Source organism: Otolemur garnettii, unplaced genomic scaffold (assembly GCF_000181295.1).
Source record: "Otolemur garnettii isolate 467f Iridium unplaced genomic scaffold, OtoGar3 scaffold00127, whole genome shotgun sequence".
Taxonomy (NCBI): domain Eukaryota; kingdom Metazoa; phylum Chordata; class Mammalia; order Primates; family Galagidae; genus Otolemur; species Otolemur garnettii.
In genome coordinates, this window is record NW_003852522.1 from 4,094,541 (window position 1) to 4,106,402 (window position 11,862).

At 53.1% G+C, this 11,862-nt stretch overlaps 1 protein-coding gene across 1 annotated transcript in view; it reads left to right on the plus strand.

The window, feature by feature from the left end:
• The window catches only part of COL5A3 (collagen type V alpha 3 chain), a 43,759-nt gene that overhangs the window by 27,333 nt on the left and 4,564 nt on the right, over positions 1–11,862 (plus strand). The window contains exons 39-62 of the mRNA XM_012810140.2: positions 281–334; positions 1,183–1,290; positions 1,376–1,483; positions 1,572–1,625; positions 2,297–2,350; positions 2,876–2,983; positions 3,058–3,111; positions 3,272–3,325; positions 3,437–3,490; positions 3,614–3,667; positions 4,146–4,253; positions 4,933–4,986; positions 5,162–5,215; positions 5,490–5,543; positions 5,660–5,713; positions 5,902–6,009; positions 6,480–6,533; positions 7,313–7,366; positions 7,528–7,635; positions 7,959–8,012; positions 8,095–8,130; positions 8,566–8,619; positions 8,961–9,156; positions 9,240–9,352. Coding sequence (XP_012665594.1) covers positions 281–334; positions 1,183–1,290; positions 1,376–1,483; positions 1,572–1,625; positions 2,297–2,350; positions 2,876–2,983; positions 3,058–3,111; positions 3,272–3,325; positions 3,437–3,490; positions 3,614–3,667; positions 4,146–4,253; positions 4,933–4,986; positions 5,162–5,215; positions 5,490–5,543; positions 5,660–5,713; positions 5,902–6,009; positions 6,480–6,533; positions 7,313–7,366; positions 7,528–7,635; positions 7,959–8,012; positions 8,095–8,130; positions 8,566–8,619; positions 8,961–9,156; positions 9,240–9,352 — 1,803 coding nt within the window. The remainder of the gene's footprint in view (positions 1–280; positions 335–1,182; positions 1,291–1,375; positions 1,484–1,571; positions 1,626–2,296; positions 2,351–2,875; positions 2,984–3,057; positions 3,112–3,271; positions 3,326–3,436; positions 3,491–3,613; positions 3,668–4,145; positions 4,254–4,932; positions 4,987–5,161; positions 5,216–5,489; positions 5,544–5,659; positions 5,714–5,901; positions 6,010–6,479; positions 6,534–7,312; positions 7,367–7,527; positions 7,636–7,958; positions 8,013–8,094; positions 8,131–8,565; positions 8,620–8,960; positions 9,157–9,239; positions 9,353–11,862) is intronic.

Here is an 11,862-nt window from a genome sequence, read left to right on the forward strand (position 1 = left end):
AGAGACAGTTTCACTTTATCGCCTTTGGTAGAGTGCCATGGCATCACACAGCTCACAGCAACCTCTAATTCCTAGGCTTAGGTGATTCTCTTGCCTCAGCCTCCCAAGTAGCTAGGACTACGGGCATCCACCAAAATGTGTGGCTATTTTTTGTTACAGTTTGGCTGGGGCTGGGTTCAAACCCACCACCCTTGGTATATGAGGCCAGCACCCTACTCACTGAGCCACAGGTGCCGCCTGTTCCTGAGGTCTCTTGACAGTGAACTATCTCCTCCTACAGGGACCTCCTGGTTTGAAGGGTGACAAAGGCCCCCCAGGGCCCACTGGGGCCAATGTAAGTGCAACCTCATCTGGGTGGGGGACAGGGCATGGGGTGGACTCAGGGTGTCTTGGAAGCTTGGCATTGCTATGATGACACCTGTCTTGGGAGTTAAACAGGCCTGGGTCGCATCTAGCTTTGCCACTCACTGTTTAGGCAGTTGTATTACTTGGTGAGACTCAGTTTCCTTGTCAGTAAAATAGCTGTGATGAAAAGCCTCATCTTATATATTATCATAAACCTCAGTGTTGGGCAGTCCATCCAACAAATACTTTTCCTATGTGCTAGACACCAGCCCAGAAAAACCTCTTTTCTGCTGGAGCTTACAGTTTAGTAGAGGTGGAGGAGTTAGCCAGTGATGAATACCATGAAACAAGACAGATCAGGGGAGCCAGAGGCTGGGGAAAAGCACTTTAAATAGACTGATTGGGAAGGCTTATCTGAGAAGGTAACATCTGAGCTGAAACCTGCAGTAAGTGACAGAAGAGACATGTGAATGTCTGGGAAATAGCATGTGCAAAGTCCCTGAGACAGGACCATGCCTGACACTTTGAGGGGCAGCAGGGAAGAGCTTTGTGTGGTTAGAGCTGAGGGAGTGAGAAGGAGAGTGGAGGAACACGAAGGCAGGGAGGTGACAGGGGCAGTTCGTGCAGGGCCTTGTGGGCCTCTAGGAGAACTTTGGCTTTTACTCTGAGGGAGCTGGGAGCCATGGTGGGATGTGGGCAGAGGAGGGTGTTCTTGGTCGCCTCTGGGCTGCTGTAGGGAACAGATTAGATGCCAAGCTGTAGCAGGTGGTTTAAAAACCCTGCATAAAGAGTGCTACTACTCTTGTTATCATTCTTGACACTTTACCCTATTTTCAGGGCCCCCCTGGTGAGCGGGGTCCTGTGGGCCCAGCAGGAGGCATTGGACTTCCTGGCCAGAGCGGTGGCCAGGGGCCTGTTGGCCCTGCAGGCGAGAAAGGGTCTCCGGTGAGTGACCTCCCCTTGCCATCCCTCAGGGCCTGGCACCTGCACAGCATTTCTCCCTTGACATCCCTTCTATTGTTCCCTTCAGGGAGAACGTGGTCCTCCTGGCCCTACTGGCAAAGATGGGATCCCAGGGCCCTTGGGTCCTCTAGGACCCTCTGGACCTGCTGGGCCCTCTGGAGAGGAAGGGGACAAGGTAGGTGGTTCACAGAGAGGGAGGGTGTGGGGAAGATGGGGTGGGGGTGAAGGGAGACTGGTCTTCCTTTATCCTGTTTTCTCTACAGGGGGAGGTGGGAGCCCCCGGTCACAAAGGGAGCAAAGGTGACAAGGGAGATGTGGTGAGTGGGGGCACCAGCTAGCGGACGTCTTCAGGGGAGGGCAGAGGAGGTCGGGGATATGAAGAACTGGTGGATAGGGGGAGGGCACAGAGTTTCCTGCTTTCCTGAGCACCATCTTGACACCTGCATGCAACAGAAGCTACTCAAGGTACCTGGAGCAAACAGGCCACAGAACCTCACTCCAAACATGGTAGCTGGGGCCCCAAAACAACACTGAGGGGACTACCCTCCCCTCTGCTTTCCCGGGTGATATGTACCCGCCCCTGGTTGTGACTCTGCATGGCACTGAGGCTCTCTGTCTGCAGCATCACCCCAACACCAAGAACTTCAGTTCCAGTGTCCAGTGTCGGTGAACCAGCTTTATCCCTGAGTCTCAATGGGATTCCTAGGGACAGGTCTCAGTTGTCCAGGGATAGGACAGATTTCTGTCTCTGGTCCCATCAGTTGGTGCTAGGAAGACAGGATTTGGTAGGGGAGGAGGAATGAAACTGTTGTTTCCTGGTAAGGAGGGAGTTGTTCTAAGAAGGGGTGTGGCAAAAGTGGAAACCTAATATACACATGTATAAGTAAGAAAAAAAAAGGAGGTGTGGGCATGGAGGCAGTGATTGACATCTCTCATGCCCCCTCTAACCTTAAGCCTGAAGGATATTTTTATTCCATCCCGACTGCAGGGCCCACCTGGACCAACAGGGATACGGGGTCCCGTGGGACACCCAGGCCCCCCAGTGAGTGCTCTGCCATCTTTGTGACCCTCTTCCAGATCCCTGTTGGGAATGGCCACTGTCTTCTTCCACTCAAATGCATTCTCAACTTCAAACCCAACCTCAGTCTGCCTCTCAACGCTGCCACCAAATATGAACTCAACTCCAGAATCTGACTCAACCCCAAACTCAAATTCTATCTGCCCATAAACACTGACAACCTATATGAACTCAACTCCAGAATTTGATTCAATCTCAGCCTTATCCCCAATCTTGAACCCTATCCCAGCCCTGTCTGAAACCTGCTCATGACTTGAACCTCACCCCCAAGCCTGACTCATCATTTAACACCCATCTTAAAACTTTCATTCAATTCTTAATTCCCAAACCCTGTCTGTCCCTTAACTCATACCCCAACTCCAAATTCAACCCTGACCTTCCCCAAACTTAATCTCAACCCTGACTCCAACCCTTTACCTCAGTCCTGGCCCTATCTCTAAGCCTTGACATGGACCCCAACCAGATCCCTGGCCTCTGTCCTTCTTCCAGGGAGCAGATGGGGCTCAGGGACGCCGGGGACTCCCAGGCCTCTTTGGACATAAAGGAGATGATGGAGTCAGAGGCTTTGTGGGGATGATTGGTCCCCCTGGCTTGCAGGTGGGTGTCTGTATTTGGTGGTAGCAATTCTGGTTCTCCCCACTTGTGCCCAATCTTGTTTCTTTGTTCCACAGGGGCTGCCAGGCCCTCCCGGAGAGAAGGGTGAGGTTGGAGATGTCGGGTCCATGGTACGGACTCCCAAGGCAATGTGGGTGGGGGTGGGATGTGGGATTATGGTGGGGAGTCCACAGGCACATTGTCCTTTGAAGCATGAAGGGTGGTGTCTGTGGTCACTGTAGCCTTTGAGGGGGGCATGGAGTCATTGGATACTCTTCTGGCTCTCTGCAGGGTCCCCCTGGAGCTCCAGGTCCTCGGGGTCCCCTTGGACCCAGTGGATCAGAGGTAAGAACTCTGAGAAGGGGGCAGGATAGCTCAGAGGTGGGAACACCTATTTCCCAAAAAGGGCTGTTTGGTTTCCACAACCTCACCCTTCTCACCTGGCTGTCTCCCTAGGGCTCTCCAGGGCTGCCAGGAGGAGTTGGTCAGCCGGGCGCTGTGGGTGAGAAGGTGAGAAAGGGAAGGCAGTGGCCACCTAGGGTAGGGAGATAAATGCATTCTTGCTTGGGTATGGCTGTCTCTGGGAGCCCCTCCCTGTCTGACCTCTTCCCACTCTCACTTTTCCTCCTGTAGGGTGAGCCAGGGGAACCTGGAGACCCAGGACCTCCTGGAACCCCAGGAATCCCAGTGAGTGACTATGAACTGTGGCCCCTGGCACCTTGACCCCTGGGCACTCCTAGGTTATCCATTCACCCAGGACCTATAGGAAATAAAGACTTCTGGAGGTTTCAAGAGAGGGCTTCTGTGTACAGTTTCACACTGCACAAGATTGCAGGGCCCAGGGGGCAGGTTGGGGGCTCAAATTCAAACCATGAGGCCTGACTTGGGGATGAGTTGGGCAGAGCAGACCTCTTTTCTAGTTCACATGAGGGCAGCACATTGACCAATTTGGCATGTTACCAGCAGGCACCTGGACCTCATTGACTCCCTCTCTCTCATAAGTCTTAGGTTCTTCTCACTTCCTAACTTTTGGGCAACCTAGGCTACTCTGACTCCTGACCCTAGAAAAGTCCCAGACCACTCTGATGCCTAAATCCAAGTATGCTAATCTTTGATCCCCAAAGAACCCAGGCCACTCTGACCTCTGACCTCTATTTCTGAAAAGGGGCCCAAGGGAGAAGTTGGTGAAAAGGGAGACACAGGTCCATCTGGGGCTGCTGGACCCCCAGGCAAGAAAGGCCCCTCTGGGGAGGATGGTGCCAAAGGGAACGTGGTGAGTCCTGGGAGGAGGTGGAGGCAGAGGTGGGAGGGCACTTGAATACACTTGAGTCTCTCCCAAGCTTCTAGCCAGCATTTTGCAATTTATAGACCTAATGAGCAACTCAGGGCATTGCTTAATGAATGAACAAATACAGTGGTTATATGTCATCGCATGGGGTGAAAGTTGATTTCACACTGAATTGTTCTAACACTGTTGGCACGCTAAGATTGAAGTTGAGGCTGAGTCAGAGTTGGGATTGATGTGAGATTAGGCACTGGGATATGGATGGAGGCCCTTCTGCCATTGTGAGAAGGCTTGCGTGTGGGGTGGAGGACAGGTGTGAGGAACTGGAGCATTGGTGGAGCCTTGACTTGAATCTCACTACCCCTGCTGCTTTCAGTGTCCCTGCTCTGAGCATCAGTTTTCTCTGTGAGGCTGCAGGGAGTGAGATGATACATGTAGAATTCTTAGCTCAGAGTCTGTGCCCATGAAACCCTGGTTGAATATTCTGTCTTCCCAGCCCAGGGATTTTGTATTTTGTTCTCTAATGTGTCCCCTGCAACCAGAACTGTTCTTAGGCACAGTTGATCTATTCAATCAGTGGATGACTGCTTGGTAATTCAGAGGTATTGAATGAATGGTCACTAGGTGAACACAGTGATTAATGATTATTGATCATTTTGTGTTCCAGGGCCCCACGGGACTCCCTGGAGACCTAGGGCCTCCAGGAGATCCTGGAGTTTCCGTGAGTGTGACCCTCCCCAAAGCCCCACCTCTGCCAAGCCCAGCATGTTTCCTAATTCTGTCCCCACACCCCTGCTAACAGACCTGGGCACGGTCAGTGGAGCCAACAGCCCTCCCTTTCCTCTAAGCCCCACCCCCAAATCTCATGACTTCTCCCAACTCTGTCTTCAATGCAGGGTATAGATGGTCCCTCTGGGGAGAAGGGAGACCCTGGTGATGTTGGGGCACCGGTGAGTTGGGGAACAGTGTGTTCTTGGGGGATTAGGCAGCTGGTGATGGATAAATTGGGGATAAAGAGGAGTAGGCTAGTAGGGTACCAGGGCCCCTGAAGATGCTCCTGCTCACCTCTCTGCTCCCCCCCCAAAAAGGTGAGGGAGCAGTGGGAGGTAGCTGGTGCTGGGTGATGTCTGGGGGAAAACTGTCATTGGATCAATGGGGTCCTGAGACAGTCAGACACAGTCAAACTTAGCTAATGCTGTTCCTGGTGCTCAATTACCTCCATAGGGTCCACCTGGAGCTTCTGGGGAAGCTGGAACTCCTGGGCCTCCTGGCAAGAGGGTGAGTGAAAAGCCACCTCCTGGCTGCCCTAGCTCCAACATTGTCCCACTCAGCTCACAGTCCCTCATAGACACCCCCCGCCCCCCGCAACACACACACTGTCTTTCCTTCCTCAGGGCACTCCTGGCCGTGAGGGTCGAGAAGGCAAAGAAGGAGAGAAAGGTGCCAAGGTGAGTCCACGTGCCACCCTGGGAGGGGTCCCTGTACTGACTCCTGGGTCAGCAGGAGGGGATGGGCCTATGACCACTGCAGTTGCCCCAATTCCCTCCCCATCCCTAATGGGTTCTTGAGGCGGGCAGGGTCAGGACAGGGGACCCCTCTGACTCTTGGTGTCCTCCCTTATCCCTGTCCTATTCAGGGGGAGCCAGGTCCTGATGGGCCCCTGGGAAGGACAGGCCCAGTGGGGGCTCGAGGACCCCCTGGACGCGTGGGGCCTGAAGGCCTTCAAGGGATCCCAGGTCCTGTGGTGAGTGGGGCTAGAGGTGTGGCAGGGATGAGGGATGGTGACAGGGACAGGGCGGGGCCAAGGGTGAAGCTGGGAGGGGCTGGGGCTAGGTCAGGGTGAGGAAGGGGCCTGGGCCAGGGCAGATGGCTGTGGGGGGAATCAGTCCCTTCCTTACGGGTGCACAACTTGTGATCTCATCACAGTCCAAGGCAGGGGTCCTCAAACTTTTTAAACAGGGGGCCAGTTCACTGTCCCTCAGACTGTTGGAGGGCCGGACTGCGGGCCCCAGGACGAGTCGGCTGCTAAGCAGGACAGGGAGTGGTGGCAAAAACACCTGGTGGGCTGGATAAATGCCCTAGGTGGGCCAGATGTGGCCTGCGGGCTGTAGTTTGAGGAGGCCTGGTCCAAGGTGTTGCTCCTCGTTCTGGGTAGGGCATCCACATTGGGTTCTGCCAGGGTGTGGATGACCCTGTGTTCTATTTCATCCACAGGGTGAACCAGGCCTTCTGGGACCCCCTGGGCAGATTGGTCCTCCTGGCCCCCTGGTAAGAGACTTGTCTCTGAAGTCAGCTCTGAGAGCCACCCTCATCCAGTGACCATCTAGTGACCATTGGTGCTAATGGTGCAGGCTGGGTCCTCACGGACCATCCATCTGACTGTCCACATGGACTATCCCTACTAACCAGCCACTCTGCCCCCTCATCTTGATAGTCTACACTGAGCACACTGGCACTCCATCCTGATGGTCTGTACTACTACACTGACCTGCCCCATACGGAGGGCCTACACTAACCTCCCACACCAATTTTGGCCACTGACCATTATTACTGGCCATTCTCCTACCCACCCCTCTTTAGCTCCCCTCATCCCTCTTGTCTTCTCACTGTGTTCATGACTACATTCCTGCTAATTCCCACTTAAAATTGGGGTCATGGCTTGGTGCCTGTGGCTCAAGCGGCTAAGGTGCCAGCCACATACACCTAAGGTAGCGGGTTCAAATCTAGCCCAGGCCCGCCAAACAACAATAATGGCTGCAACCAAAAAATAGCCGGGTGTTGTGGCAGGCGCCTGTGGTCCCAGCTACTTGGGAGGCTCAGGCAGGAGACTCGCTTGAGCCCAAGAGTTGGAGGTTGCTGTGAGCAATGAAGCCATGGCACTCTATCCAGGGGCTCAGCTTGAGGCTCTGTCTCAAAAAAAATAAAAAATAAAAAATAAAAATAAAATAAAATTGGGGTCATTTCTCTTGGCCACCCCCTAAGCACCCACGTAGACCTTGAGATGTCACACTTGAAAATCCTCAACTGACCCTTGCTCTCCCCCCTAGGGGCCCTCTGGCCTCCCAGGGCTGAAGGGAGATGCTGGCCTCAAGGGGGAAAAGGTAAGCACACCCAGTCCCATTACTCTCCTCCTGGAAGGCTGAGAGAATGGGGTGCCTTCTGCCCCCAAACTCATCACTCCAAGGCTCTAGGAGAAAAAGGTTCTAGGATCTCCCAGCAGCCTCCCGCTCCCTTCCCTACATATGCCTCTTTTGTCCTCCAGGGCCATATTGGATTAATTGGTCTCATTGGCCCCCCTGGAGAGGCTGGTGAGAAAGGGGATCAGGGTCTGCCTGGCGTTCAGGGGCCCCCAGGACCCAAGGGAGACACTGTGAGTGTGTGTCCTGCCCTGAGTATGTTCAAAGGAGAGGGTGGGTGGAGAGGCAGAGAATGAGGCCCATTTGGAGAATGTGGGTGTGGGATCTGGGAAACCTAGGGGTCTGGAATGATGGGGATGTGTCTTGGGAAAATGGGGGGGGGCGGCTGTACCTGGGGACTTGCAGGTTGGACGCTGTGTCTGGGGTTTGGGGGTTCTCCCTTTAAGCTAATCAGAGGCTTGTTTAGGGCTTGAGGGGATTGGGGGCTGGTTTGGGGAATGCGTCAGGGTAATAATGCTGCATCCCAACAATACTGATTGTGATTGCTTTTCCTCAGGGTCCCCCTGGTCCCATCGGCTCTCTGGGCCCCCCTGGATCCCCAGGTGTGGCGGTGAGTATGGAAGCAGATAGTAGGATGGGGTGACCATGGTGGGCCAGGCTAGGACTCCAGCTACCCTGTCTCTACCTCACAGGGTCCTCTGGGACAGAAAGGCTCAAAGGGGTCTCCGGTGAGTACACCCTGTTTCCTTGGGCTTCCTCATCCCAACTCACACTCCTCCACCTCACCAGAACCCTCAGAATGCCTCTGCATTTATTCATTTATTTATTCACCCAATTGTGCATTCAACAAATATTTTTTCAACACCTACTGTTGTATTTCATCAAATCTAAAGTGCCATCAATTGTAAGATGCACCATTATTTTATAAACTGCTGTGAAAGAAAACAGTTGTGCCAAGGAAATGATGACTTGCTAAAGTCGTGAAGATGCTGGTTTCAGAGACATTAAAATATGAAAAGAATAGAAATGCTTAGTGCTCAGCATTGCATGTCTCTCCCTCAGGGCTGTGTGTGTGTGTGTGTGTGAGTGAGAGAGAGAGAGAGAGAGAGAACAGGAAGAGGTCTTCATAGACAGAGTACACCCCCAAGTGACTTCTCCTGCAGGGATTCCTTGGTCCCCGTGGAGATACTGGTCCTCCAGGCCCCCCAGGACCCCCGGTGAGTTCCCCAAGGAGAGGGGCCTGAGCACCAGGACCTGAGGGCAGGGCAGGGACTATATCTGGGGAGGGCCCTTTGGCCTGGTGTTCAGGGAATGTGGCTGCAAAGTGCAGTTCCTGGAAAGCCCTGGTAGGGTCTGGGCTAGGAGGGGGTTTAGGGGAGATGTCTTTCCTTGGTGGCTGCTGTAGCTAGGGTCTTATCTCCTTCAGCTGAGTTCCCCTCTCCCACTCCATTTCTTCCTCTTTGTCTCCGTCCATCTCAGTAATTGTCCCACTATTTCATGTTTCTCTTTCCCCTCCCCCAATGCCCCCCACGCCTTGCTCAACCCACCCCCATGCCAGGGTCCCTCTGCAGAGCTTCTTGGGCTGCGTCGCCGGCGCTCCATCCCAGTCCCTGAGCACGGCCTGGAGGAGGTGCTGGCCTCGCTCACGTCGCTGAGCTTGGAGCTGGAACAGATGCGACGCCCTCCGGGTACAGCGGAGCGGCCGGGCCTCGTGTGCCATGAACTGCACCGCAACCACCCGCACCTGCCGGATGGTGAGGTCTCCAGTCCCTCCCCGGGGTGGGAGTCCTGATCCAGCCTCTCCCTACCTCACCTGCCCTGCCTGACTCTGTGGCAGGGGAATACTGGATTGACCCCAACCAGGGCTGTGCCAGGGATGCCCTCAGGGTTTTCTGCAACTTCACAGCAGGAGGAGAAACATGCCTCTATCCCGACAAGAAGTTTGAGATAGTGAGTGCCCCAAACCATCTCATCCCCTCCCCTGCTTCCTCCACCTCTCCACTACTGACCCTTGTCTGGAACCTCATCCTACCTTCAACCAACATTTATTGAGCACCTACTATATGCCAAGTTCTCTCTATCAAAAAGAAAACAATTTCTTTGCTTATATGGAGCCCACCTTGTATCGAAAGACAGACTCCGAAAGACATCAATAATGGTCGCAAACAATGTGGCGGCTGGGCACTGTGGCTCATGCCTGTAATCCTAGCGCTCTGGGAGGCTGAGGCGGGTGGATTGCTTGAGCTCACAAGTTCAAGACCAGCCTGAGCAAAAGTGAGACCCATCTCTACTAAAAATAGAAAAACTGAGGCAAGAGGATCACTTGAGCCCGAGTTGGCAGTTGCTGTGAGCTATGATGCCATGGCACTCTACTCAGGATGACAACTTCAGACTCTGCCCCCCCCCAAAAAAAAAGTCCACGTGGGTGCCAGGCCTGTTGCAAAGACTGTGTCATATTAACTTACTGAGTTCTGACCACCTGCTCATGGCAGTTCCATCATCATTTTCCAAAGGGGGAAACTGAGGCACAGAGTGGTGATTAGATTGTGCAAGGCAATCTGGTTTCAGAATCCCGGTTTGTAGACCACCCAGCTACACTGCCTGCTGATCTGCTCCTTTATAGGCCCCAGGGGCTCTCTGGGGCTGGAAGGTGAGACTACCTGGCTCCCCAGAAATTTTGGATTTCTTCATCAGGGAACCTCCATCTAACAGATTCCCCTCCCCAAACTGCCAGGCTTAGCAGTGGAGGGCAGTGAGCCAGCAGGACGTACTCTGAACCCAGGTCTGCCTGGGTTGGAATTCACATCTGTCACCTCAGTTGATAAAGTGGAGCTTAAGAACGTATCTGGGCTGGGCATGGTGGTGCATGCCTGTAATCCTAGCTTTCTGAGAGGCTAAGGTGGGAAGATCATTTGAGGCCAGGAGTTTGAGACCTGCCTGAGCAAGAGCGAGACCTTGTCTCTACTAAAACTGGAAAAAATAACCATGCATGGGAGCACTGCCCTGTGTGATCCCAGCTACTTGGGAGGCTGGAGGCAGGAGAATTGCTTGAACCCAGGAGTTCGAGGTTGCAGTGAGCTGTGCTTTGATGATGCAAATGCACTTTAGCCCAGGCAACAGAGACAGACTCTGTCTCAAAAAAAGAAAAGAAAAAGAAGAAAAGAAAGTATCTACCTCATAGCATGGTTGTACAATTGAGGTATGATGCAGATAACATGCAGGGAACATTTACTAAGCCCTGACTATGTGTGGTACTAGGCAAATACTTCTACTTGCAGGCAAAGCAAGTAGCAAGCATCAGGTCTGCATAAATGTGCAATAATGTTTATTATTTATTTGAGCAAGAAAAAGTCACTTCCTCTCTCTAGAAAGTGTGAGAGGGAATCCAGTAGAATAGGCTGCAGAGATGAGTGAGGGTAGACCAAGAGGAAGCAGTAGGGAGCCATGGAATATATTTAAGTGAGGGAGGAACCCAGATCAAAACTCTGTATTAGACCCCTGGTTTAGTGGTAGCTCAGATACCCAGTAGAGGGGAATTTAGACAAGCTCAGACTCAGCACATATGGGAGCTGGATGCAGGATTTGATCCATCAACAGTTACTAACATCTGAGGGTCTCATCTTTGTTCACCTGCTTACCTTCTACTGGCCTAACTAAAGACAAGTTGGGAAATGGAGTGAGGTGCTTTCTTGGCTGGGGTTCCCTCAACATAGACTTGAGATAAGGATATAAGGACTAGTTGATCATTCAGGGGGTGATCCCAGAAAGCACTGGGATGGGAGAGGGGAAATGAGAGAGGCAAGGCAAGGCAGCTCAGTCTCACGGGGGACCCTGGGAGACAGTGTAGCATAGACATCTGAGATTTGGGAGCTGAAGGAGCTGCAGTCAGTATTTATCCACCAACTCCCATCAGCCACTGGTTGAAGGCTGCCTCAGCCCTGCCCCTAAGTGCACAGGCAGCCCAGCCCTGCAGCTAGAGAATAGTCTGAGATATTCACTCAGCAGCCTTCGGTGTGAGGAGGCATCTCTGTCCATTTTGTGTTGCTGTAAAGAAAACCTGTAGCTGGGTATTTTATAAAGGAAGATGTTTGTTTGGTTCATGGTTCTGCAGGCTGTCCAAGAAGCATGGTGCCAGCATCTGCTTCTGATGAGGGCCTCAGAAAGTCTCCATTCATGACAGAAGGTGAAAGGGGCGTGGGAGTGTCATGTGGTGAGAGAGGGAGTAAGAGAGAGGAGGGGGCGCCCACACCTTTTAAATCTCATGTGAACTACTAGAGTAAGACATCAGTCATCACAGCTCGGCACCTGTGGCTCAAGCAGCTACCTGAGCTCCTGGGTTCAAATCCAGCCCGGGCGGCCAAACAACAATGACGGCTGCAACCAAAAAATATCCGGGCGTTGTGGCGGGCACCTGTAGTCCCAGCTACTTGGGAGGTGGAGGCAGGAGACTTGCTTGAGCC